We start from the raw sequence: 26,356 nt of genomic DNA, 5'->3' as shown, positions 1-26,356 counted from the left end.
TATGAAGCTCTGGCTTGACGTGATTTCTTTCTGATTGGGTGATTAGAGCGCCGCTTAGTCAGCAGCTGTCAGGTAAGGCGCTTAACTGTCTGTCCTGAGTTGTCACTTGTGTCCCCGAGATGCGGAAACATGACATTAATCAAGCAGGGAGCAATTTGTGCCAGGCATAACCGGCCCGACTAAACAGCTACCCACAAGAGGAATGCGGTTGGGTTAGATCTGGGCGCGTCGTACTGAGGAGCTCATAGGTGTTCGCATTCCTTGCTGTGATCCTGAAGCGCTACTAGGTTCGAATGGGAATAGACCAAAGACGTGCAGCTGACAGGGATGGCTGGAAAGTGCTATCAGGACTGGATGGGGTCCCTTCCTCCCGCCCTTAGTGTACTGCCAGTGGCTAATCTTGCCATACCAGGTAATACCGTTCCTCTGCTCAAATAGATTGTCCTGCCTTCCTCACCCTATTCCTTTCCACAGGTATTGCAGCCTTTGTGCGAGATTCCAAGGCAGACTCTTGATGAAGCTTACACTATAATGTGAAGGGACATTTCTGGAACTTACCTTAGGGCTGACTAGGTAACATCTGCTCTATGTTCTCATGTGCTTGAGTATGACTTCAATATGACTTCTGACAAACAGGTCACCCTCCAAAATATTTTGTGCTCCAAAAATCTCCTGTTTGATAATATCAGTGGGTGATTGTCACTGCTGTTTTTTTGGACATAACTTTCGCACGATTGCTGTCTTTGAATTAACATTCAACATTGTCTGATTTGTTCTTTTTGCTATTTTATTTAATCAAAATGATAAGTGGTAGGTCGGGAAATTGTAACGAATGATCATTTTTTTTTTCGGACATAAGGATATATCTGCACATCTATGGCCAGCTTTAAAGGAATTGTTCAGTGTAAAAATAAAAACTGGTTAAATAGATAGGCTGTGCAAAATAAAACATGTTTCTAATATAGTTAGTTAGCCAAAAATGTAATATATAAAGGATGGAGTGATTTGATGTATAACAAGTCAGTCAGGACACTACTTCTTGCTTTTCAGCTCTCTTGGTTTACACTGACTGGTTACCCTGGTTACCAGGCAGTAACCAATCAGAGACTTGAGGGGGGGCCACATGGGTCATATCTGTTGCTTTTGAATCTGAGCTGAATGCTGAGGATCAATTACAAACTCACTGAACAGAAATGTACCATGTGGCCCCCCTTCAAGTCGCTGACTAACTCAGTTATAGAGCTGAAAAGCAGGAAGTTGGATTCTGGCTGTTTTATTAGACATCTGTTCACTCCAGTCTTTATATATTACATTTTTGGCTAACTAACTATATTAGAAACATTTTTTATTTTGCACAGACTATCTATCTACACAGTTTTTATTTTCACACTGAACTATTCCTTTAATTGGTTTTATGGTTAGGATTTGGCCAGTGTCGGACTGGCCCGTCGGGATATCGGGAAAAAACCTGGTGGGCCCCCGACCCTTAATGGGCCCCCGCCAGTCCCCTCTCCCGATCGGAATCAACAAAAAATAAAAAAGGTTTTTTTAGGTGCCCCGCAGCGCCATCTGCGCATGCGTGCGCCACCTATTCACTGAGGAGCATTGAGCGGTGTAGTGCCCTGGGCCCCCCAGTCTAACCGTGGATTTGGCACAGGGAGACCTAGGTTTGATTTCTGATCATGAATGTTTTTTGGAGCCTCAGGTACCAATGTTTAGGGGCCCAGTGGCGTAACTAGATATTACTGGGCCCCACAGCAAATTATTTTTCAGGCCCCCAAAATGTTTAGAGGTTGACTTGTTTCTCCAATATTTATTGAAATTGTATATGAATTAGGGCCTCGTGGGACCCCTATACCTCCTGGGCCCCCCTGCAGCCGCAGGGTCTGCTTCCTCTATAGTTACGCCCCTGTTTAGGGCAGATCCCTCAGTGCCTGTTACCGTGCACAATCTGTATCACTATATGAGAATACAATTCTGTTACTATGTTATCTTTACTGAATTTACTTAGTATAAACATTCCAATGGTACATGATTATCCTTTAACATTTGGCTCCTAATGTGTCATTGCTGGGTTCTTGCCTAAAGTCAACCACAGATGTCCTAGTAGGTGTAAATCACTTTATAGAAAACCACAGTTTCAAATCAGATTGTCTCTAGTTCCCAAAACATATATGACTGCTGAACGGATTTTCCATAGAGTTCTCACTTGAATATTTGAGGATATTTTAAAGTACTCATGGCCCTTGTGGACTATGGTAAGGAAACACTTGGCTGCCCTAAATGCCACTGTAAATGACTAGAGTTAAGTTAATCCTGTATATCTCTTTTGCTGTGCATCATAGTGTAATATTTCTCTGAACTGTCCTCATTATTTAAATCCACTCTGACTCAGCTTGTTTTAATACTTTTGATCCTCTTGTGCTTCTGTGAACATTCATTGGTGCTTTTGATATAGATCAACTTTAAACTTTCTGTTAACAGAAAGTTGCTTTAGACTTATTACTGGAAACCCATACCATGATTTGGATGAATGAAAACGTTTACAGATATAAGACTGTGATCATTCAGAACACTCATTTGAGTCCCCCCAACACACCAAACACAGCCTGACCTGTAGTAAGTTAGCTTAATTTTAAAAAAAACACTGAATTGTGTGGCCTGGACAATGGTTGCTTACTGGTTTAGTACTGTTTATGGTACAGGTATCCGTTATCCTGAAATCCGTAAGAAAGCTCTGAATTACTGAAAGTCAGTCGCCCATAGACTCCATTATAATCAATTGATCCACATTTTTAAAAAGCATTTCCTCTTTCTCTGTAATAATAAAACAGTACTTTGTACTTGATCCAAACTAAGATATAATTAATCTTTATTGGAAGCAAAACCAGCTTATTGTGTTAATTTAATGTTTCCATGATTTTCTAGTAGACTTAGGGGATGAAGATCCAAATTAAGGAAAGATCCATCATCCAGAAAACCCCAGGTCCTGAGCATTCTGGATAACTGGTCCCATACCTGTACCATAAAAATCTGTCCTGCTGATTTTCATGAGTATAAGAATTCAGCAATATATTGTTGAAACACAATTGTAGATGAAGTAAAGAATTCTTTTTCTAAAGTATTTCACCTTGTTACAAAGTGCAACAATGTATTTCTCCAGGTAATTTATACAGGTAGTAATTATCATAGTGAATATCTTTGTCACTCTTCATTCTTAATTAATCCTTGCATACCAACATTATTACACAGTCATTTTGTTAGTTTATAAAATATTTTTAAGTGTAGTCATAAGCATTGTTATTTATTATTCTGTTTGATTCATGACTGTTAGTTTTCCCCCCGTTTTATATTTTTTCAAAGGTTAGCATAGTTGTTATAAAAAGACTTGTGTACAATTCCCTGCAATAACAAAACTGAGGCTAAAGTCCTGTGATCATTGCCACTATCAGAGCCTCGTTTAGTCTTCTTAGGTAAAAAAGTAGGATGGGTCGGAACTCTGAACATACTTTGTTTAAAAGCATTATCAGTCCAAGTGTTGGTGAAACCACACGGGGATCTGGGAATTGTTAGCACTATTTGGTTTATTCTACCCACAAGAATATGATGTAATTCATTTCAATTACAAATAAATACAAGTTATACTGTAGCTGTTATGGACATTAACCATGTCTTGATAGGAATAGTGGGAAAGTGCAATAAAGTAGAACTCATATTTTTATGGTTTTAAAGGTGCCAAAAAATTGTGCAGGAAAATGTCAGGGAAAATGTTAATGCAACTTGTTCTTCAATAAGTCAAAGGCTATAAGCACAGGAGTCAGCATTACTTTGAAATGCAGTATTTACTATGTTAATGACAAAGGATTAGCATTGCAGCATAAGGGTAAGGGCACATCTGGTGATTCGGGGAGATTTAGTCGCCTGGCGACTAATCGCCTCTTCTTCGGGGTGACTAATCTTCCCAAACAGTCTTCCTCCGGCTATAATGAAAAAACGCCTGCGGCATGGCACACGCGGCACTTCGTTTTGTGAGGAAACTTTAGGCGACTTTGAAATACGAAGCGCTGCGTGTGCCATGCCACAGGCGTTTTTTCATTATAGCCGGTGGAAGACAGGGGAAAGTTGCTCTGGGAGATTAGTCGCCCCAAAGAAGAGGTGATTAGTCACCAGGTGACTAAATCTCCCCAAATCACCAGGTGTGCCCTTACCCTTAAACCTTGTTTAAAATTCAGTATGAATTCAGTATGAATTCTTCCTCTGGAGTTCAAGTGAACTCTAGCTTTATTCCATTTGATTGTGCAGCCTTAAATGGGTGGTTCACATTAAAGTCAACTTTTAGTATGTTATAGAAAAGTCCATTCTAAGAAACTTTTCAATTGGTCTTCCTTATTTATTTGTTATAGTTTTTTTTAATTATTTGCCTTTCTCTTCTGACTATTTCCAGCTTTCCAATGGGGGTTATGCTCTGCACAGCAACACATTTATAGTTATTGCTACTTTTTATTACTCATATTGCTATTCAGGCCTCCCCTAATTATATCCAGTCTCTTATTAATGCATGGTTGCTTTGGACCTCTAGCAAAAAAGCTAAATAACTCATAAACCACAAATAATAAAAAAATAAAAACCCAATTGCAAATTGTCTCAGAATATCACTCTCTATATCATACTCAAAGTTGAATTAAAGGTGAACAAGCCCTTTAAGGGAAATCATCTGCCCGCATCCTTATAATAAGATTGTGTCGCTGACAAATTGGAACATGGTACTGTACAAGCATCAATAATAAACAGTGAGTCATGAATACAAGACAACCTCCCACTATGACTGTGGTAGAATGCTTGAAGCAGAACTAGACCCTCCAAGGCCTTGTCCTGTGACAGAATTTACCTTCTGTCACATTAAGACTGGCAGTGTCTTTCATGGCCAAACATCTTGACTAAATCTCTTTAATGGTCCCAGCCATGCACACTGGTAGCTGACCCACCTTCAGTTTCCAGTGCTCATGCTTGGGCTGCTGATCACAGTGCTCTAAGGAAGCAACTTGAAGTGAGGTGGACACAAATGGAGGCTGCCAAGCACATTTGCAAGTAGAGAAATCTCCACTCTCCCTATCTAATTGGAAAGCAGCAGGACATTGTTAAAAGCTCACGAGTAGGCTGCTGGTGAGCTATTATCCTAGTTCTGGTCAACTTTAGCAGACTAGTTTGATTAAGAATCATTATGTATAGTGTACACTTTATATGCAGCTAGACCCCCCTCTTCAATGCACCACCATCCACTTACCGATACAGGTATGGGACCTGTTATTCAGAATGCTTGGGACATGGGGTTTTCCGGATAATGGATCTTCATACCTAAAGTCTACTAGAAAATCATGTAAACATTAAATAAACCCAATAGGCTGGTTCTGCTTCCAATAAGGATTAATTATTTCCTAGTTGGGATCAAGTACAAGTTACTGTTTTTTTATTATAGAGAAAAAGGAAATCATTTTTAACATTTTGGATTATTTGGATAAAATTGAGTCTATGGGAGACTTCCTTTTCACAATTTGGAACTTTCTGGATGATGGGTTTCTGGATAATGGATCCCATACCTGTATTGCACTCTGTTGCCCTGGACCAATGGGGGGTGGACCCTGGTGCAGTTTCCCCCCTTCACCCCAGTGGTAGTTGAAAAAGACCTGTATGCTGTGTATTATTGTAACTTTATTACATAATTTGTATACAGAGTCACTTGATGCCTCTTTTACTACTTTCCATCAATTATATGTTAGAAGACCATCAGAAACCTTTCTTAGCTTCCTTTAAGTGCAGTATTTTACATTACCATTGCCTCACCGCCATTGGGAGTTTCATGAGGCCTCGTGCTTTTATATGGTCATGAAACATGAAACTCCTCTGTAACTTATAATATCCTTTTATTTTACAATAAGGGGTACTTTATTCACTATATATATATATATATATATATATATATATATATATATATATATATATATATATATATATATATATATATATATATATATAATTCTCCAATGAGTATCCGCACTCCAAGGCAATATAGAAAAGAGAGGGGTGCACGGTAATTTTGCATACACCAATAGTTTCCAAACCAGCACTCCCTTTAGTGAAAAAATTAAATTTTTATTATTACATAGTATATACTTCCGACGTTTCGGTCCCCATCCTTGAAAAAGACGAAACGTCGGAAATAGATACTATGTAATAATAAAAATTACATTTTTTCACTAAAGGGAGTGCTGGTTTGGAAACTATTGGTATATATATATATATGAAAGTATTTTAGGAGCACTCACGGGTATATTTTCAAGTGACTTTAAGTTTTCACAAAATCCCCTCATCTGGGCGTTTCGGTTCTCCTTGAACTGTCGTCAGGATATAATATAATATATATATTAAATATAAATTCAAACACGCACCAATCAGTGAACAGTGCTACTAAAAACTGTGAACATATTTACATAATCATGTTAAATGTATCTGTGTTTATGCAATCACTAAAACATTTTTTTAAAAAAGCATAGCATTGTGTAAAAGTGTGCAAAGTGATATATATATATATTTTTTTTTTGATGAGTGAGCACTCAGCTCCTTTTTTGGCAGTATATATATAAGTATATATATCTCACTGAGAGGATTTCGCAAACATAAAATGGCAGTTTCACAAGCATGAAGGTGATATTACCATTCAAGAATATGGAAGGCATACATAAGTGCCCTTCAAATATAGAAAAATTCTTAATCTCGCCACCTCTTAGGGTACTTTCATGTTGCGAATGAATAGTAGATCTCAGCCACATGGAAATTTACCATATACTCAGAATCCTCAACAGTGAAAAACTGCCAATGGCAATACAATGTATCAGTAGCCACAGACTACCTGATTGTGAACAGGTGGCCCAAATGTGCATTAGTGCAACTTGTGTAAAACGTGTGCAAATCCAGCATGTGCAAATGTATTGCAAACAAAATAAGTTGTAGCATTTAAAATGTTCTCAAAAAATGTTCTCAGCCCAAAATTTTTCAGATTCATCTAAAAAATTTTTTTTTACAAAAAGCAGAGGGACAGACACCGACCTAGATATTTAATGAAGCAGGTCAATGAATACATTTCATTTAGGCCTCTATATATATATATATATAACCCAATCATAAATTACATTTCTTACACTAACTCCTACATGCTTTTTGTTTTTGCCCAGTATTTACTCTAACTGGATATGCCCAATGCTAAATGGCATCATGATACTGTCAGCTTTGTGGCTTGATTAGCCACGGAGGTTTGCTCTGTGAGTGTAATCTTTTGATTAGCAGATCAACTGAAGATTGTTAATGGCCTGAATCTAAAGATAATTTTAAATAGGTTTACATGTCAGATCAGGCCCAGATTTGTGGAAAGGCCACCAAGGCCCGGTTCATTGTTTCAGAAACACTGGGGATGTGCAAGAGATATATTAGCAATCCCCATTGCTCAGGTCCCAATGATGAATGTTTGCGCGAATAAAAGGGAGGGGACGGGGGTGACTAATAGCAGTGGGCCTAGGGGTACCCACTATATAAATCCGGTCCTGGTCACAATGTGTGATTTGAAGCCTATTTTCAAAGGGGAAAATATGATCTCAAATTCACTATTCATGCAGTTTTCTGTTTTTACAATTTCCAGAAAAATTCATTTTCCATGTTCAAACACTCAGTAGCTTAAGGTGGCCATACACTAATATATTTAAGATGCTGATTCGGCCCATTCAGAGTCGGCAACTTATCTGTTTGAGTATGGGGCTCTCTGACAGACCTGCCCAAACTATATGTGGGTGAAAATCGGGCAGATGTTGATTGGTCAGGTATAAAATGTAGTCCTTGCCCCGACAGACTTTATATCGTCAAAGTAGGTATATCAAGAAAAATATGTACTCGTCTGATGACTTTGCCAAACAAGTAGATCTTTATATGTATAGCCAGCTTTATGATGAGCCTCTTGTCAAGATGTTGATAAAAGAAGGCTACAGTACCAAGATCAAAATAAATAGAAACCACTACTACAGTAGTTCAAGATATGTTTATTTTATGACAAAGTAATTAAACTCCACAATTGCTCTCCAGACCAACTCCCAGTCCCATTGTTCCGCTTCAATGGAATTCATTAGGGCTATCGTAACTGTATGGCCTTGGCTTCCGAGCCCCAATACATAATGGTTGGAAATGTCGGAGTATGTGTGAATTGTAAATCTGAATTTATGTTGTATCACACTATGATACAGTAAAACAGAGAACTATATTTGTTTTATGATATCAACTAAAGATACTATAGTGCACCAATCTACAAGGAGTTAAAAACATCAGATGTCTTTCTTTAGTGTCGATTAAGAGTCAAAGAAGATATAAAAGGGATAAGCTGCTTAAGACCAATCCTATTAAAACCTTTAACAAGAAAGACATAGATTTACCTAGAGAGAGATAGAAAAGAGAGTTATACTTCTGTAAACCAGAGCCAGACAGCAAAGCAGTTCTAGCTTTAGAAGAAGCTACTAATTAAGCGTATATATTTCTGGGTTAAAAAATAAGGAACAACAAACAACAATTTGTTTGTACACAAAGTATAATTGCTATAAACAAAAGTCATGTAGAAATATTTGTATGTTGCGGAGCATGCTTTAGTAATGAAACTTGATTAACATTTACATTTTCAGTTACCACCATATGCTAATTAAAATTAAATGTAGAAGTTTTGGTGCTCCTTGCCACATTACATATTAGTTAATTTTGTAGTAATCCCGTGTCGGACTGGCCCAGTTGTCAGTGGGCCCTCATGCTGCTAAACATTTGGCCTATTTCATGGCCATTCCCTATTTCTATAAAAACAAAGAGGTTAAATAGATGGGAAAATAGAGGATAGTATGTAAAGAAAAGAGTCGAGGAGAATAGAGGTTGAGTGAGAAGAGGAAGAATAATAGTAGTGGGCCCCTGGTCCAAGGTTTTCGGGTGGGCCCCTAGTGTCCCAGTCCGACACTGTAGTCATCTACAACTATAATAACTCATGATGACTTAAGGTGGCCATACATGGCCGATTTTTTACTTCCATACGACCGACTCCAGAACGTTCCGATAATATCGATAACCTATTGGATGGTTGATGGTGTACGAACGATTGTTGGACGAATGATCGTTTCGACATTATCGTTCGCAAAATTGATTTAAAATGTTAGTCGTTCAGGGATAAAATCCCTCTTTGCGCATGTCAGGATTGTAGCACAACCCAACGAACATATACGGAACAACGAACATATACCTTTGGACTGTACCGGAAGCATTGCTTATTTCCAGTGGTCCTTGACGAAATATTTTGTGTATACCCCCATAACCTTGACTGGACCCAATAGATATCTACATCTCCAGGGGAAGAATATTCACATCCCTGTAAAAACAATATTTTTGGACACTGAATAAATCAAGAGTAGGCTTGGGCGAATTTGACCCGTTTCGCTGTGCCAAAAATTCGCCGCCAGCAAAATGTCGCTGACGCCCATTAAAGTCCATTAAAGTCTATGGGCTTCAAAATGCTTTTGACGCTCAATGCCATACAAGTCTATGGGTGGCATTTTCGCAACGTACCAAGGGAAAAAATACGCCCATCAATAATCAGGAGCATTTCCCTATAAAATCCCCTGGGCACTAAGTACATTTGGGTACCTGCTTATACCCTTGGGATGTAATCAAATTTAATTATCGATACAGGTATGGGATCCTTTACGTGGAAACCTGTTAACCTGTTATAAAAAGCTCCAAATTACGGGAAGACCATCTCCCATAGACTCAGTTACAATCAAATAAATCAAATTTTTTTTTTTTTTTTTTTAAAAAAAACTTTTTCTCTGTAATAGTAAAACGGTCTCCTGTAATTAATCGCTATGGAGGGCAAAAAAATACTATTAGTTTAATTTAAAGTTTAAATGATTTTATAGTAGACTTTAGAGTTGATGAAGATCCAAATTACGGAAAGATTGCTTATCAGGAAACCCCCAGATCCAGAGCATTCTGGATAACAGGTCCCATACCTATACAGCTGTATTCCATCTCTTTTGCTAACCTAAGACCTTTTGTGTTTTAGGATCACATGACTCATTCAGCTATTGGGTTGATGAGAAGTCTCCTGTTGGACCAGATCAAGCAGCATCAATAAAACGCTTTGCAAAAATTTCTCTGGTAAAGAGATTAATGAAGAAGTGGTCTGTTACTCAGAATTTAACATTTAAAGAACAGCTTGAATCAGGCATACGATATTTTGATCTACGCGTTTCTTCAAAGCCCGAGGAGGCTGGAAAAGAGATTTACTTTATTCACGGTTTATATGGAATAAAAGTATGGGATGGTTTAACAGAGATCAACAAGTTCTTGACACAACACAGCAAAGAGATTGTCTTCTTGGACTTTAACCACTTTTATGCAATGGACCATGGACATCACCTGTACCTGGTCAACATGATGCAGGAAGTATTTGGCAGCAAGCTTTGCACAACTGATTGTGTTGAAAATATTACACTGCAATACTTATGGGGGAAAAAATATCAAGTGAGTACTACTGGGTTTGTGAATATAATGTTTTACCTCAAATTACATTTATCTCTAAAGGTGGCCATAGACGTAACAATTACCATCTTTCTTGGAAAAGATCTTTCCAAGAAAGATCGTTCATTTCAATACATACAAAATTTTCCTGTCCAGTCTGATCGGCAAGCTGACCGATATTCAAGTCTTCTGCCAATATCGGTCAGCTCTTTTCCCACCATACACACACTGAATATCGTATGCAAAATTTGTTTCGTACGATATTATCTGTGCATCTATGGCCACCTTAAGGCTGGTGGCTCACAGGCATTGAAATTGTTGAGGTCCTCTCAGTGAGAACTTAAAAGTTCCATACCCACTTTTAGCTGCCAAAGGACTTCAAAACACCCTGTGAATCATGATCCTAAAACCAAGTATTCTAATGCACATCTGCTTTTTTGGACCCTGAAATTACTCTAAAGTATTAGAAACACAGATATTTTAAAGGGGCAAAATACACAAGCCCAATAAACAAGGTGTGTGTTGGAGACGCATTCTGTCTTTTGTTTTAGTTACAGATATCTATGGTTTTGACCTGGGCATGCGCATGCTCCAATGGAAATCAGTCAGGCATGCGCAGTAGGCACCTCTTTGAGGTCTTAATAATAAATCGGCCCCTTAGTATTGTTAGTAAATTAGTGTGGCTCTGTGTGGCTGACATAAAGTAATTACATTTTAAAGGTTAACGTCAGGGTTAAATGTCAGTTGAATAGTTTTAATTGCACTCAGTGCCAGATGTTTTTTGAAGATTTTGTGCACTCTCATTTTAGGGCCAATTCCTGGGGGGGGGGGATTTTTAGTTTACCTAGGAGAACTATATATTGTTTTTTTCGGGAACTTTCTAAATCTCCTTGAGTATTTGTGTATTTCTACTTCTGGAATAATATTTAGGGGTGTATTTATCAAAGAGTTAAATCAGAGATCACCACAGTCCTCTAGAGTGAAATGCTGCCTCTCTCCATTTATTTCTATGGGATTTTTAAAGGCATATTTATCAGAGGGTGAAAGTTCACCATTTGATAAATTCACCTTTAAAAATCCCATAGAAATGAATGGAGAGTAGTGATGTGCGGGCCGACCCTTTCCGGGGCGGATGCAGGTTGAGCTGTTCTTACTGCTCTACCCACCCATGACCTTCCAAATGCTGGCTTCCGACTTTCGGGTTGAATTTTTATAGACGCGCACCTCTCACCCCGCTCCTTTTGTGCCGCCATCGGCGGGGCGGGCTCGGATGGCCACGGGTGGTGGCAGGACGGTTGGCAGGCTGGTGTGGGTCGGGAAAAGCACGACCCACACATCACTATTGGAGAGATATAAGATATATTCGATCTAACTGTCAATAAAAATCTGACACCCAACTTCTGCAAGAATGTCTTCAGTTAGATCCAATATATCTTATATCTCTCCATTAGTGATGTGTGGGTCGAATGAAGAGAAACAGATGCTGATGGTAAATATAAACTTGATTATTTCACAAGTTGTACAGAATTTTTAATTAATTGTATTTAGAAAGTTTCTTATTTCAGTATGATGAAGCTTATATTAGATTCATTTTCTTGATGGTTCCCCTTTAAACAAGAAAATCAACAAGTACATTAGAGGACATTATAGACAAATAGCAGGGGACCTTTTTACCCATAAAGAGGATCACAGTACCAGAGGCCACCCCTTCAGAGAAGAAAATAACTTTAATTTGAAGCAATGCAGGTGGTTCTTCACAGTCAGGACAGTGAGGTTGTGGAATGCACTGCCGGGTGATGTTGTGATGGCTGATTCTGTTAATGCCTTTAAGAATGGCTTGGATGATTTTTTGGACAGACATAATCAAAGGATATTGTGATACTAAACTCTATAGTTAATATAGGTATGTGTATGTAGAATTTATGTGAAAGTAGGGAGGGGTGTGCGTATGGATGCTGGGTTTTCATTTGGAGGGGTTGAACTTGATGGACTTTGGTCTTCTTTCAACCCGATTTAACTATGTCACATATTTTAATTCAGTGTATTTTTTCTGTTCCCAAATTAGGTTCTGATTTTCTACCATTACAACTTATGGAATGAATATTTATTTCTTTGGTCGGGTAATAAAATGCCCGCACCCTGGGCCAACACCACCAATGTTCACAAGCTGATTCAGTTTCTTGAAACGACTCTCACAGAGAGATCAAAGCGTGGGACTTTTCATGTGTCACAAGCCATTCTGACCCCGACAGTAAAGACTATTGTTCGTGGACTGAAATCTGGATTGAAAAAAACACTTGTTCACAGGTAAAGACATTTCTCTTATTCAATACTGTATAATTATATCACAATATCAAACTTGTACATCCCATTATTTCCACTAACATGCCAGAATCACCAACTCACTGTGAACATTAGAAATTAATGTTATTATTATAATATTAATGTAGCAAAACATAATTTTTGTTTTCCTTTGCAGAAACCTGCCTGTGATTTTGAACTGGGTGAAAATGCAAAAACCTGGTGTGATGGGGGTTAACATTATTACCTCGGACTTTGTGGAACTGGTTGATTTTGCAGAATCAGTAATCAGATTAAATGACCTCCTTTTAATAAGCAAGAAAGAAAGCAGCTAATGATGAAATTTCCTCCGAATGGGAAGCACGGCATATCTTTTACACCAATGTTTGTATTCAAAGACTACTGTATATAACAATGTTTTTCAGGTATGGGGTTTTTTAACCCAGCTCCCAATTCCAACACTAATGCTTATCTAGGATAATTGCACTTTAACACATTTCCAGAAGTACCCTTAGTGTCCTGACTACTAAATCTGGCCTCCTCTGATTATATCTTACCTCATGCATTTTATTTTACAGGGTAGGGAATAATATTTGAGTTTTTTCATTAGCAAAATGTTTATCAATAGGAATAGTTATTATTTATGCTGCTAGAAAAAACCTACTGAGAATTGTAAGTATATTGGAACAACAGAAGTGCTTCATTAACGTAAGACCTAGGCACAAGTCTCATCAAGGAGGTCAGCACTAATATTAATAAATAAATAAACATAATAGATGCTAAGCATTAAATTTTCCCCCTAAAATTCCACAAACCTAGTATGGCTTAATCCATGAGACTTCACAGTTGTATTTTTTTGGGGGCAAAATTACTAATCTGACCTCTATGCAGTGATGTCAACTTCTCCAAATTTCCTGGGAGTTAGCAGTCTGAAAAAAACTTGAATGTCAGGAAGTCTGCAAACATCACCAAATTGATCCCTGGACCTCTCCCATTGACTTATACAGCGATTGAGTGGGTTTTAGGTGGCAAAAAAACAAATTTGAGTTCTTAAAGGGCCAGAGTATGATATATCTCAAAAATCTAATTCAATTTTTTCTAATAAAAAACTCGAATCAAATTTGAATAACACCCTAGTCGAATTTGACAGTTTTGGCTATAAAGAAACTCGAAAATTCAAATTCGACCCTTGATAAATCTACCCCTATGTGTATGGCCACCTTTACTCCTGATTTTGCCCATCCCCAAAAATTGTGTATAAGACATTCCGTGGACTGGGAGTCAAAATAGGCCCTGGCATTCCAAGTACACAGAGGTCCAAATAGTCCTCCACCAGCCCATCAAATAGTGACTTTCTATGGCATATTACAGCAGCCCCTCTGGCATTTGCAAGAACCCACAGATTGCCAGTCCGGGCCTGGACACCCCCTTCTCTTTTTAGATTGCAAGCTCTGTTGAGAACGGCCCTCTTTACCTCATGTGTAGATCATTATTTGTATGCAATTTGCATATCTGATGTATTCTGCAATAAAAATGGAACTACCCAGCTACTTCTGCAAGTATGGCCACTTTGGGAGCAGCATTAAAAGATTGTCCTGTAATCCCACTGGATCTCAGTCTGATCACGTCATCTGCCAGTAGCTCTTCTTTGTATATGGATTATGTATATAGTGGCTCATGAGCAACATGTTTCTCTCCAACCCTTTGAATTTTGCTCCGTGTGTCCTCAAAGCAGGTGCTTATATTTGAATTCCAGCCTTGGAAATAGGTTTTAATTGCATAAAAACTAATTATAGTGTCAAGTAGTGTCTCCTGTAGGCTGCCAGTTCACATAGGGGCTACCAAATAGCCAACCACAGACCTTTTTTGGCACTCCAAGGGAATTTTTTAATGTTTGTGTTGCTCCCCAACTCTTTTTACATTTGAATGTGGCTCGCGGGTAAAAAAAGGTTGGGTATCCCTGCATTAGGCATTGGTAAGTGGGAGAGGGGCATAGATCACTCTCTTGCTCAGATCCTCTTTTTTTGGAGCTAAGAAATGAGTATAATTTAGCCATATGTGTAGATGGCCAAACAGAAGAATATCTGCTTGCAAACCAATCACAAAGCTGAAGAGCTGTGCTGGTATAGTATGCGTTAGTGCAAAAAGAGGCAAAATTGTGAATGCATTTGCCTTTTTGTGCCTCTTGCTCATTCCTGGATATAGAAATGGGTAATGCACATTTGGTGCTGTTTTGCACTAACAACATTTATTATAGTCCCCATCTTAGGTTGCCTGTAGCGATCTTATGTTTGTAAATAATGATATTCAAATAAACATTCCTGATTGATAGATATAGTAATATAGTAAGGTTGAAAAAAGATACACGTCCATCAAGCTCAACCTTTTCGTTTTTTTTTATCTGCCTAACTGCTAGTTAGGCAGATATTATTGAACCATCCCCCCTACACACATATACTTAAATATTATTCATAATGACTGTTTAAACAAATAATGTTTATATAAATATGTATATGTTTTTGACCATAGGGAAATTGGCTAGCACTTTCCATGTACATTAAATAGATGTTTTGCACTGTGCAATATTTTTAAGAACCCTTTACAATTGGTTTTATATAATTTGTTGTAATTACTGTAAGATTTAGGAGATATTAAACATTACCAAAAATCCATTTGGCATTTTTAAAAGGAACCTTGCAACTCTATGAATGTATAATCAATACAGCATTTAACAAAAACATTTACTAAAATTACTTGTATAGAAGGGATTTATGGGTGTTCCTCTGGCCTTTTCACCTAAATGTGTTTCCCTGTACTGAAGCATTAACCATTTTATCTTCTGCCAAAATTGTAGCTAAAAGTTTTTTTTTTCTGCTAAAAACACTCATTTGCTGAGTACATGCTACATGTGGAATCTAGAAACAACAACATCAGCATGTTTCTTACCCACAAGCCAGCATTTTTCACAGTTTAATATTAATATTATTTTCCTATTTATGAATCCTGTGCAAGTTGTGGCACAAGCATCAGAGCGCAGTGCAAGTGACAGCATTTGTGTCTAATTCTATTGGCACAGGTGAGTTGTAGAGTCCTAGAGTCCCTTTAGAGCACTACAAATGGGTGTGTTGCTCACGCTGCAAGTTTCTCGTACCTTTGTGAATAGTATCAATACACCATCAATATTGCAATCGATGCATTTGTACATGAGCCCTAAAACATTGTTGCAGAAAAAAAAAAAAATTCCCTGAGGAAAAAAAAGAGAAAAAGTTTGAGAAACAGATATGCTATTTCCCTCTGTGGAGTAAGTATTCCTTGGCTGTAATATGTAGTATTGGCAGAAACAGCCCAATGGCCTCAGAGATCTCTCAGTCTAAGCATGGTGATACCACAAATTTCAACGAACGGGGAGGCACATTTATCAAATGTCGAATTTCGAATTCATGTACGTTTTTCTAAACTCCCTTAATTTCGAAATTAGACTTGGGGAAATTCGGACGAATTGATACGACCCAAAAACCCAAATTGAATTCTATTCTAATTCGATCAAACTCGAAAAAACTCAAATGTCAGGAAGGCTGCAAACGTCTCCAAATTGATCCCTGGATCTCTCCCATTGACAGTAATTTGGCAATTTTTAGGTGCCGAATAGTTTAATTTGAATTCTTAAAGGGCCAGAGTATGATAAAGCTCGAAAATCAAATTTCAATTTTTTATTAAAAAAACTCGAATCGAGTTTGGATAATTCTCGAGTCGAATTTGACAGTTTTGACCATAAACAATTTAGTCTGGGGTCTGGCTACAGTCTACATCCTTCCTTCCATGTTGTAAATGAACCCATATGTGTTACCTTGTGATTAAGGGCCCCTAAGCATGAATGTATTGTTCTTTGGGTATAATCCGAGAAGAAAGAGTTCTCTTTTATAACCTGCTGTGTGTTTTGTGAGTACATGGTGCTATATTTTTGTTTTCTCTTAAGGTCTGGAGTTAAGTGAACCCACACCCGGCTATTCAACTGATACGTTTTGGACTTACTGCTGTACTTTCAGTAATTAGCCCAATTGCTAGCACACTAATATGTTTCTAGAAACACTTTTCTTTGCATGACATGGTTAGAAAAAGGGAATCTGTTGAACAAATAGAATGTCAAAAAGCAACATTTCATGCTGGAAAAAAGCCTTTCCCAAATGCACCAAGGACTTAATAAGTTACAACAAAATATAAATAGTTAGATCTACGGATAGAATGTAACCTGCACTTATTACAATTATGTTGTATTAACTTTAATCTGGATTTGTCTTAATTTGATTTAAATCGTATACTGGAAACATTTTTGTTAAGAGAAATGTCTTGTCTGACCAGTCTCCAAAGCAAATACATTTGGAGTTATGGAACAATGGTATGGATCAAAACTTTTCCTGCCACTAGGTTTGGCACAATCCTGGCAAATTTTGGTCCCCCTGTATTCACCCATATCATAGAAACATAGCATCTACTGAACTGGCATGTTGGTACCTCAGCAACTGGCACATTACCCATTCGTTGGACTGAGGAACGTTGATAGAATTCAAGCTGTCCACCAGAGTTTCATACAAGGGATGGAATGGACAAAGTCGTTTTAACTAGATGACAGGGTAGTTTGTTAAACCATGCCAAAGGACTGTCTAGCTCTCTACCATTTTATTTCATGGACATAGATTTAAGGTTACTGTTGACATCCGAGATTTGTTTTGTAAGTTTGATTTAAATACAGTTTAAAATATTAAAGGGGAACTCCGGGTTCCAAACCAAAATTTCATAAAGAGGCACACATAAGACAGAAACCCCTAATATACCCATCAAAGTTACCTGTTTCTTCAAAAAGTATCAATAAATGCCCTTTTCTATGCTGAAATCCAGCTGGTTAACAGTTCTTCTCTTTCTGCATCATTTGAAATCCTGGCAGGGAAGGAGGTACTTAAACACTGATGTTACAAATTGTACCAACTTCTCCACAGCTTACAGACAGCATGCAGGAACTACCTAACCCACAATGCATTGCACTATGATGTTCCATTCCTTATTGAAATCACGTGTACGGAACGCATTTTAGGACATCATCTGGAGAAATGCATGTCCTGTATGCGATCTCCTAAGCTAGAGGAATGCAACGTCTCATGTTTTTCCACTCACCCCTCCTCAAAGCAGACGTCACACCTCGCTCCTCAACTGTCATGGCCTGCTCCTCACTCCTCAGCCATCCGTCCTGGGTCCTTGCTCCTCCCTCCTGGGTCCTAGCTTCTCCCTACTTAGCAATCAGCTCTAGCTCGAATTTGATTAATACAATTAAAAAACCTAAAAAGTCTATTGGCTAAAAGAAATGGCAAGAACAAGTAACTGTAATCAGGGCACAGGGCTGAATATGTGCACCCTGAGGAGTGAGGAGCAAGAGCTGACAACTGAGGAGGGAGAAGCTAGGACCCAGCATGGATGGATGAGGAGGGAGGACCTAGGATGCTTGGCTGAGGAGGGAGAAGCAAGGTGTGACGTCAGCCTGGTAGAGTAAAAAAGCATGCCATGTTGCATACCTCTGGCTTAGGACAGCGCATGGAGGATAACGATTTCCCCTGACAATGTCCTAAAATGCGTTCGGTACACATGTGCAGGGAATTGTGGGGTTTGGAGGATGCAGGCTAAGGACAGCTGTCTGCTGATACCAAGTAACAGTAGTCAGCCAGCTCAGCAAAATAGTCAGAAAGATCAACAGAAGAGCAGGGGGCTAGGCTTAGGGAACTGTCAGAAACCATTAAAAATCATGAAAATTCGGCATTTTTTTTAATTGATGTATATTGCAAAGTTACTTGAAATTATCTTTACTTTTCAAAAAGCTTAAATTATGTTTTTGTGGAGTTCCCCTTTAAATAGAATCATTGGAACCCATAGGTTAAAAACCCCTGGTGTACCTGAATGGTGGTTGCCTTATTCTGTTAAATATAGGGGACAAATAGCCATAAATGAGTTCCATGACCATATGGGAATTGAATAATAAGGGTCGCTTACTGTCTCAAGAGCAGATGCTATTTAGACACAAGTCTCCACGTTTTACTTTTTTTTCCAATGCAATGTTGTTTTCCATGCCAACATAATTGCAGTTGTGAGGCGGATGTTACGATTGGTATCCTGAACCAAGAACAAACCCCAAGGTCCCGGCTCACTCTTTTGCCTTTAGGAGTCCTACGATACTCTGGTGCTGGCAGGTCTTAATATGAGAGGACCAAGGGAAGAGTTCTAGGCAAGCAATGGAACCGCACGATAAACTTAAAAGGAGAAAAAGGAACGTAGTCGGGGTCACAGGCCGGGTCAATACACCAGATAAGCTGAGCAGAATAATAACAGGAGACCGAGCGTAATCAAAGTCACATATGGCACTTTCCAGATAAATCCGTAAAAACCCGAGTGGCGAGAATCCTGAAGAATGCATATTCAAGAAGACAGCGCCAGCGGAGATGGATGCTGCGGGCATCCCCGTCGCACCCCCACTAGACCACCAGTGTGAGATCTCACAGTAGAGATGTGCCTGATGCACTTGCATTTCATCATGGATCAAAATGCAGTTGTGCTTAAATTGCTAGGGCCAAGTACCTTGCACATGATTTGCAGGACGGGCTCATCTGTGCCATGCACAAATATGTAAAGTGCACGCTGCAGCTCTGAAAGCAAATACCTTTAGTGAGGAGTCGGATGCCTCACCTATCAATATGCTTGGCATTTCTTCTCAAATCAACCTCCAAGGACAAGAATGAAATAGTTTATGATCCATTTATATATAAATAGAAGCTGTGATTTTGCTCTCCAACCCCTTGGATGTTGCTCCTGAATTCCTGACATAAAGGCAAGTTATGGTTGAATAAAAACCAAATGTACTGCCAAACAGACCCTCCTGTTGGCTTTAAATCCACGTAGGAGCTACCAATAACCAAGCACATCCCTTATTTGGAAGCCCCAGGAACTTTTTGAATGCTTATGTTGCTCTAAGCTTAGACATTATTTTATTTTATACACTTGAATGTGGCTCATGAGTAACAAAAGTTTGGGTACCCCTGGACTAGAGTAATGGGGTGGCCAAATGCATCTCTTGCATTTGCAAGTTGTACTTTTGCACACTGTTAAGCTGCCTAAAATATCTTCAAATTAAAAAAAAAAAGTGTATGGAGATTTTTTTGAGTTATTGTCATGATATATGTGGCTAACATACTCACTGTATCTCATGCTAGACTGTAACCATAGAGACCTAGAAAAATGTTGCATTGGTGATGAAAAGATCATACCAGATGTGTGACATTTAGTCCAGTCAGTAACCATGGAAACCTGAAAGAATGTAGAATCAGTTTGCAATGTCTTAACCGATAAAAATACTGCATATCTCTGAATTTTAATATATTTACGTATTTGATTGCAAAATACAGTCATTTGAAAAAGAAAAGCCCTAATTATTTTCAAAAGGCCTGCAAATACTGTAATTTGTTCATTTTACCACAGCTAGCTTTAGTATCGTTTTATCATAGCTAGTGATAATCTGTAATTATTCTGCTCAGATATTGTGCCTCTTAATTATCAGGGTTTTGCAATAGTTCATTATAGATTGGGATGTGCTAAGGATGTATGTGTATGAGTATAGTAAGAAAGGGCTAACAACAAAAGACCCAACCTATCAGAATACCATTAATTTTATGTGAGGACCCGCATGTTAGTTTACATTTCAAATTTGCTCTGATATAACATCACAGTTAAAACAGTAAAAAGGTAAAATCAAGTTGGATTATGACACTTATCTGGGTGTTTATGACATGACTGGACAAAACAATGTGGCCATTCGTGTGTTTGGCTGCACTGTGCAATATCCAACCAACCGTGGTTTTATTTTTTAAAGGTTTTTTTTTCTGTCTTGGGTGCTAAACAGCAAAGTTTGGTGTGCTAGTGTGCTTACAGCAAGTTTGTCACAACCTGCTTTACTTTGCAGTTAGTTTTCCCTCCATTTGAGGGGGTGGGGTTTGATTAGTTGCACCTGTGTATAAATAGAACCCCTGGGACTCCAGTGGAGCTTGCTCTAGTGTTAGCTTCTCTTAAGTGTTTGCTCGTTAAGTGGGGGATCTGTAAGTGGAGATATAAACACCGGAGTTAAGTGGGGGATCTGTAAGTGGAGTTATAAACACCGGAGTTAAGTGGGGGATCTGTAAGTGGAGTTATAAACACCGGAGTTTAAAACTAAAGGAGGTTCAAACTAGGTCAAAAGTTTGTTCTAAACCCTAATTTTTATTTTATTTATTTATTTTTATTTTTTCCTGTTTTGATCTGTAACTGGGATGAGTGCTAGCAAGATTGAAGGTCTGACTCAGTGCACAGTCTGCGATATGTATGCAGATTTGGAACAAGAGATCCAAAATGCTTACCTCTGTAGTGGTTGTGAGCAAATTGCCACTTTGGAGGCTCGATTTAGAGCACTAGAGCAACAAATTGCAACACTGCGGTCGATTGACAATCTTGAAAGGAGTCTTTTGCTCACTGAGCAGGACCTAGCGGGGTCAGATAGTTTGGGGGGAACAGAACAGCAGCAGGATGTTGAGGCAGCTAGCTGGGTGACAGTTTGAAAATCTAAGGTGGGCAAAAGGAAAATGGAGGCTGATCCGGAGATTATACATCGCAACAAATTTGCCAGATTGTGTGAAGATGATGGGAGTATGAACTCTGGATTGGCAATTCTAGATGGGGAGACCAGTTTCTCTAGTAGTGGTGGGGAGGAGAGTAGAGTCAGGCCTAAGCAGATTGTGGTTGTAGGGGACTCAATTATTAGGAAAGTGGATAGGGTAATTTGTCTTCCGGATCGCTACAACCGAACAGTTTGCTGTCTACCTGGTGCCAGGGTTCGGCATATGGTTGATCGGATAGAATTATTGGGTGGGGCTGGGCATGACCCAGCTGTCAGTGCATATTGGTACTAATGACAAAATAAATGGTAGATGGAAGACCTTAAAGAGTGATTTCAGGGATCTAGGCTCTAAGATCAATGAAAGGTCTTCCAATGTCATCTTATCTGAAATTTTGTCCGTGCCACACAAACAGAGGGAGTTTAGGGAGCTAAATGCGTGGCTCAAGTCTTGGTGTAGGAAGGAAGGGTTTGGGTTCCTAGAGCACTGGGCTGATTTTTCCTTGGGGTACAACCTATACAGTCGTGACGGTTTGCACCTCAATGGAAGGGGGTCCGCGGTGCTAGGGGAAAGAATGGCTAAGAGGTTGGAGGAGTGTTTAAACTAGGCAAGAGGGGGTGGGTGAGATAAAGAATTATGGGGAAGCTAGGGTAGACGGGGCAGTGGGGTTATTAAGGGGTCATGGGGGAGGAGTGAGGGGGGCATACAGTTTACCAGCTAAGGAGGTCCCTCTGTTACAAGGAAAACAGAATAATACTAACTTAACATATAATTCTCCACTAAGTAATGTAAAAAGTAAAAGTAGTAACCTCCGCTGTATGCTGGCAAATGCACAGAGTTTGTCAGGTAAAATGGGAGACCTAAAATTAATTGCATGCTCTAAAAATTATGATATAATTGGTATCACTGAGACCTGGTGGGATGAATTGTGAATTTAAATGGTTACACCCATTTTAGGAGGGACAGAGGGATTAAAAAGGGTGGAGTGTGTTTGTATGTAAAGCCTGAATTAAAGCCATGCGCTAAAGAAATAACAATAGCTGGCACTGGTGAGGGTGTAGAATTACTCTGGGTAGAGATTTTGACTGGGCAAAAGGTAACAAAAAGAATTATCATTGGTGTATGCGATAAACCACCTTGTATAAGTGTCGAGTATGAAGCCCAGCTACTCTTGCAGATACAAGCAGCTTCACAGCTGGGTCAAGTTGTTGCTATGGGTGACTTCAATTATCCAGACATTGACTGGGGTAATGGGGTTGCTAAGGCAGAAAAAGCTAGTAGGTTTGTAAATATGCTGAATGACAACTTTTTATTCCAGCTTGTTCAAGAACCTACTAGGAATAACTCTCTTTTGGACCTTGTAATAACTAACAATACTGAACTCATCTCTAACATTTGTGTGGGTGAGCATTTAGGGAATAGTGATCATAACATGGTCTCCTTTGAGATTCTGTTGCAGAAGCAATTCTATAAGGGAGTAACTAATACACTAAATTTCATACGTGCAAACTTTGACCTTATTAGGGCATCTCTGCAACATATTAAGTGGGAAATGCGTTTCACAGGGTTAAACACAGAACAAAATTTTAAAGTCTTTAAAATGCTGCTTAATAAATATACTTGGCAGTATATTCCACTTGTAAGCAAGGAACGTCGTTGCAAAGCAAAACCTTTTTGGTTCAATAGAAGCGTTGGTGTTGAAGTTGGTAAGAAAAGACGTGCTTTTAAGGCTTTCAAGTTAGCTGGTACAGCCAAAACATTTATAAGGTACAAGGAGGCCAATAAATCATGCAAAGAAGCTATAAGGCAAGCTAAAATTGATATAGAAAAGGATATTGTAGCAAGCAGTAAAAAAAATTCCAAAATTATTTTTTAAATATGTTAATAGTAAAAAAATTCAGCAGGAAGGGGTGGGACCCTTACTATCAGAGGGGGGTCAGCTGGTTGATGAAAACAAAATAAAAGCGCAGATTCTGAACTCATATTTTTCATCTGTCTACACAAATGAGGAACCAGTAAGTGAAGGTTTCCTTCTTAACAGTTCCAATTCTAGTAATACAACTAATGATGCATGGTTCACACATGATGAAATTCAAAAGAGACTAGAACATGTTAAGATTAACAAAGGTCCGGGGCCAAATGGTATTCATCCCAGGGTAATTAGCGAGCTTAGCTCTGTGATTGCCAAACCTCTTTACTTAATTTTTCAGGATTCCTTGAGATCTGGCGTAGTGCCGAGAGACTGGCGAAATGTGGTGCCTCTATTCAAAAAAGGATCCCGTTCTCAGCCTCAAAACTATAGGCCAGTTAGTCTGATGTCAGCGATAGGAAAGCTTTTTGAAGGGTTAATAAAGGATAAGATACTGGACTTCATAGCAAATCATAATACTATGAATTTGTGCCAGCATGGTTTTATGCGTAATAGATCTTGACAGACTAACTTAATTTCTTTTTATGAGAAGGTAAGTAGAGACCTCGATTCTGGGATGGCAGTGGATGTGATTTACTTAGACTTTGCTAAAGCATTTGATACAGTGCCACACAAAAGGTTACTGGTTCAATTAAGGAATGTTGGCCTGGAACATAGTATTTGTACCTGGATAGAGAACTGGCTAAAAGATAGACTACAAAGAGTGGTGGTAAATGGAACATTTTCTAATTGGACCAGTGTTGTTAGTGGAGTACCGCAGGGCTCTGTACTAGGTCCCTTGCTTTTCAACTTGTTTATTAATGACCTGGAAGTGGGCATTGAAAGTACTGTTTCTATTTTTGCAGATGATACTAAATTGTGCAGAACTCCATGCAGGATGCTGCCACTTTGCAGAGTGATTTGTCTAAATTGGAAAACTGGGCAGCAAACTGGAAAATGAGGTTCAATGTTGATAAATGCAAGGTTATGCACTTTGGCAAAAATAAATAAATGCAAGTTATACACTAAATGACAGTGTCATTTTGTGGCTACTAAAGCAAATAAAGTTCTGTCTTGCATAAAAAAAAGGCATTAACTCAAGGGATGAAAACATAATTATGCCTCTTTATAGGTCCCTGGTAAGGCATCATCTGGAGTATGCAGTGCAGTTTTGGACTGCAGTCCTTAAGAGGGATATAAATGAGCAGGAGAGAGTGCAGAGACGTGCAACTAAATTGGTTAGAGGGATGGAAGACTTAAATTATGAGGGTAGACTGTCAAGGTTGGGGTTGTTTTCTCTGGATTACACTTTACAAGTACATTAGAGGACATTATAGACAAATAGCAGGGGACCTTTTTACCCATAAAGTGGATCACCGTACCAGAGGCCACCCCTTCAACTAGAAGAAAAGAACTTTCATTTGAAGCAATGTAGGGGGTTCTTCACAGTCAGGACAGTGAGGTTGTGGAATGCACTGCCGGGTGATGTTGTGATGGCTGATTCAGTTAATGCCTTTAAGAATGGCTTGGATGATTTTTTGGACAGACATAATATCAAAGGCTACTGTGATACTAAGCTCTATAGTTAGTATAAGTCTGGGTATATCTAATTTAATTAAAAGTAGGGAGGGGTGTGTGTATGGATGCTGGTTTTCATTTGGAGGGGTTGAACTTGATGGACTTTGTCTTTTTTCAACCCAATTTAACTATGTAACTAACTATTCCATTCACAACCTCCTTTCAAATTACAGCACTAACTCAAATGTGCCGTATGCTACATAGTGGTAGTGATATGCGGGTTAGGAAAAACTCAAGGTACAAAAAGTTGCGATTTTAGGACCCGCATCCAAACTAGCATGTCGCCTTCTGACTCCATTTGCTGCTTCTGTCTGTGCCACTGATTTAAAAAAAGAGAAACTTTTGGTAGCAGATGAGTCCAGTGACATCAGTGGGAGGAGACTCTGAATGCACTGCCTGAGTCTGACCTGCACCCAACCCTGCCATGGTCAGCCATATTTCAGCCCAAACTTGCCCAACCTGCAGGTCCTAAGGGTATTGGGTCAGCCAGCACATTACTAGCTAGTGGTACACTTGACCGATCTGCTATCTTTTGCTAGGTGGAGTGGAGTTCAGCATGGATATCAGTGCATTTGCTGTGTGGGTGCCCTTACAGGAGGGTGCCATGTGTGCCACTAGCCTTTAAAGGAATTGTTCAGTGTAAAAACAAAAACAGGGTGAATAGGCTGTGCAAAATAAAACATGTTTCTAATATAGTTCGTTAGCCAAAAATGTAATGTATAAAGACTGGAGTGACTGGATGTAATATAATAGCCAGAACACTACTTCCTGCTTTTCAGCTCTCTTGGTTTCCACTGACTGGTTGCCAGGCAGTTACCAATCAGAGACTTGAGGAGGGGGGGGGGCACATGGGTCTTATCTGTTGCTTTTGAATCTCAGCTAAATGCAGAGGATCAATTGCAAAGTCACTGAATAGATATGTCCCATGTGGCCCCCCTTCAAATCGCTGACTAACTCAGAGTTATAGAGCTGAAAAGAAGGAAGTAATGTTCTGGCTATTATATTAGGCATCCAGTCACCCCAGCCTTTATATATTACAATTTTGGCTAACTATATTAGAAACATTTTTTATTTTGCACAGCCTATTTACACAATTTTTATTTTCACACTGAACAATTCCTTTAAATGACTGATTCAGAATGCCACTTTGTTTACACTTGAACATAGCTACAATTCAAACAGAAATCCAATACGCTTGACAACATTTTTAAAAAGGTATAAAAAAAAAAAAATACATCACAGATGTCTCAAAGTAATCTTTTGAAATATATTACATATATTTTTTTAATATAAAAAG

The 26,356-nt window shown here is 38.8% G+C and overlaps 1 protein-coding gene across 1 annotated transcript; it reads left to right on the top strand.

Annotated features, from left to right (window-relative positions):
• On the top strand, positions 1–14,641 carry plcxd2.L (phosphatidylinositol-specific phospholipase C, X domain containing 2 L homeolog). The gene is made up of 4 exons (XM_018246462.2): positions 1–412; positions 10,133–10,593; positions 12,656–12,897; positions 13,070–14,641. Exons 1-4 carry the CDS (start codon positions 328–330, stop codon positions 13,224–13,226), a joined length of 945 nt encoding a protein of 314 aa, XP_018101951.1. The 5' UTR covers positions 1–327; the 3' UTR covers positions 13,227–14,641.
• Positions 14,642–26,356: the final 11,715 nt, after the last annotated feature.

This window comes from Xenopus laevis, chromosome 2L, assembly GCF_017654675.1.
Source record: "Xenopus laevis strain J_2021 chromosome 2L, Xenopus_laevis_v10.1, whole genome shotgun sequence".
Lineage (NCBI taxonomy): Eukaryota > Metazoa > Chordata > Amphibia > Anura > Pipidae > Xenopus > Xenopus laevis.
The sequence above is the reverse complement of the archived record's forward strand: the minus strand, read 5'-3'. Positions and strand labels throughout refer to the sequence as shown.

What these genes read in the sequence shown, in the direction of transcription:
- plcxd2.L (XM_018246462.2), top strand. Translation starts at nt 328, where the DNA reads ATGGCTGGAAAGTGCTATCAGGACTGGATGGGGTCCCTTCCTCCCGCC. An exon ending in GGCTAATCTTGCCATACCAG is followed by an intron (nt 413 to 10,132) that starts GTAATACCGTTC and finishes TTTGTGTTTTAG; the next exon opens with GATCACATGACTCATTCAGC. An exon ending in AAAAAAACACTTGTTCACAG is followed by an intron (nt 12,898 to 13,069) that starts GTAAAGACATTT and finishes TTTCCTTTGCAG; the next exon opens with AAACCTGCCTGTGATTTTGA.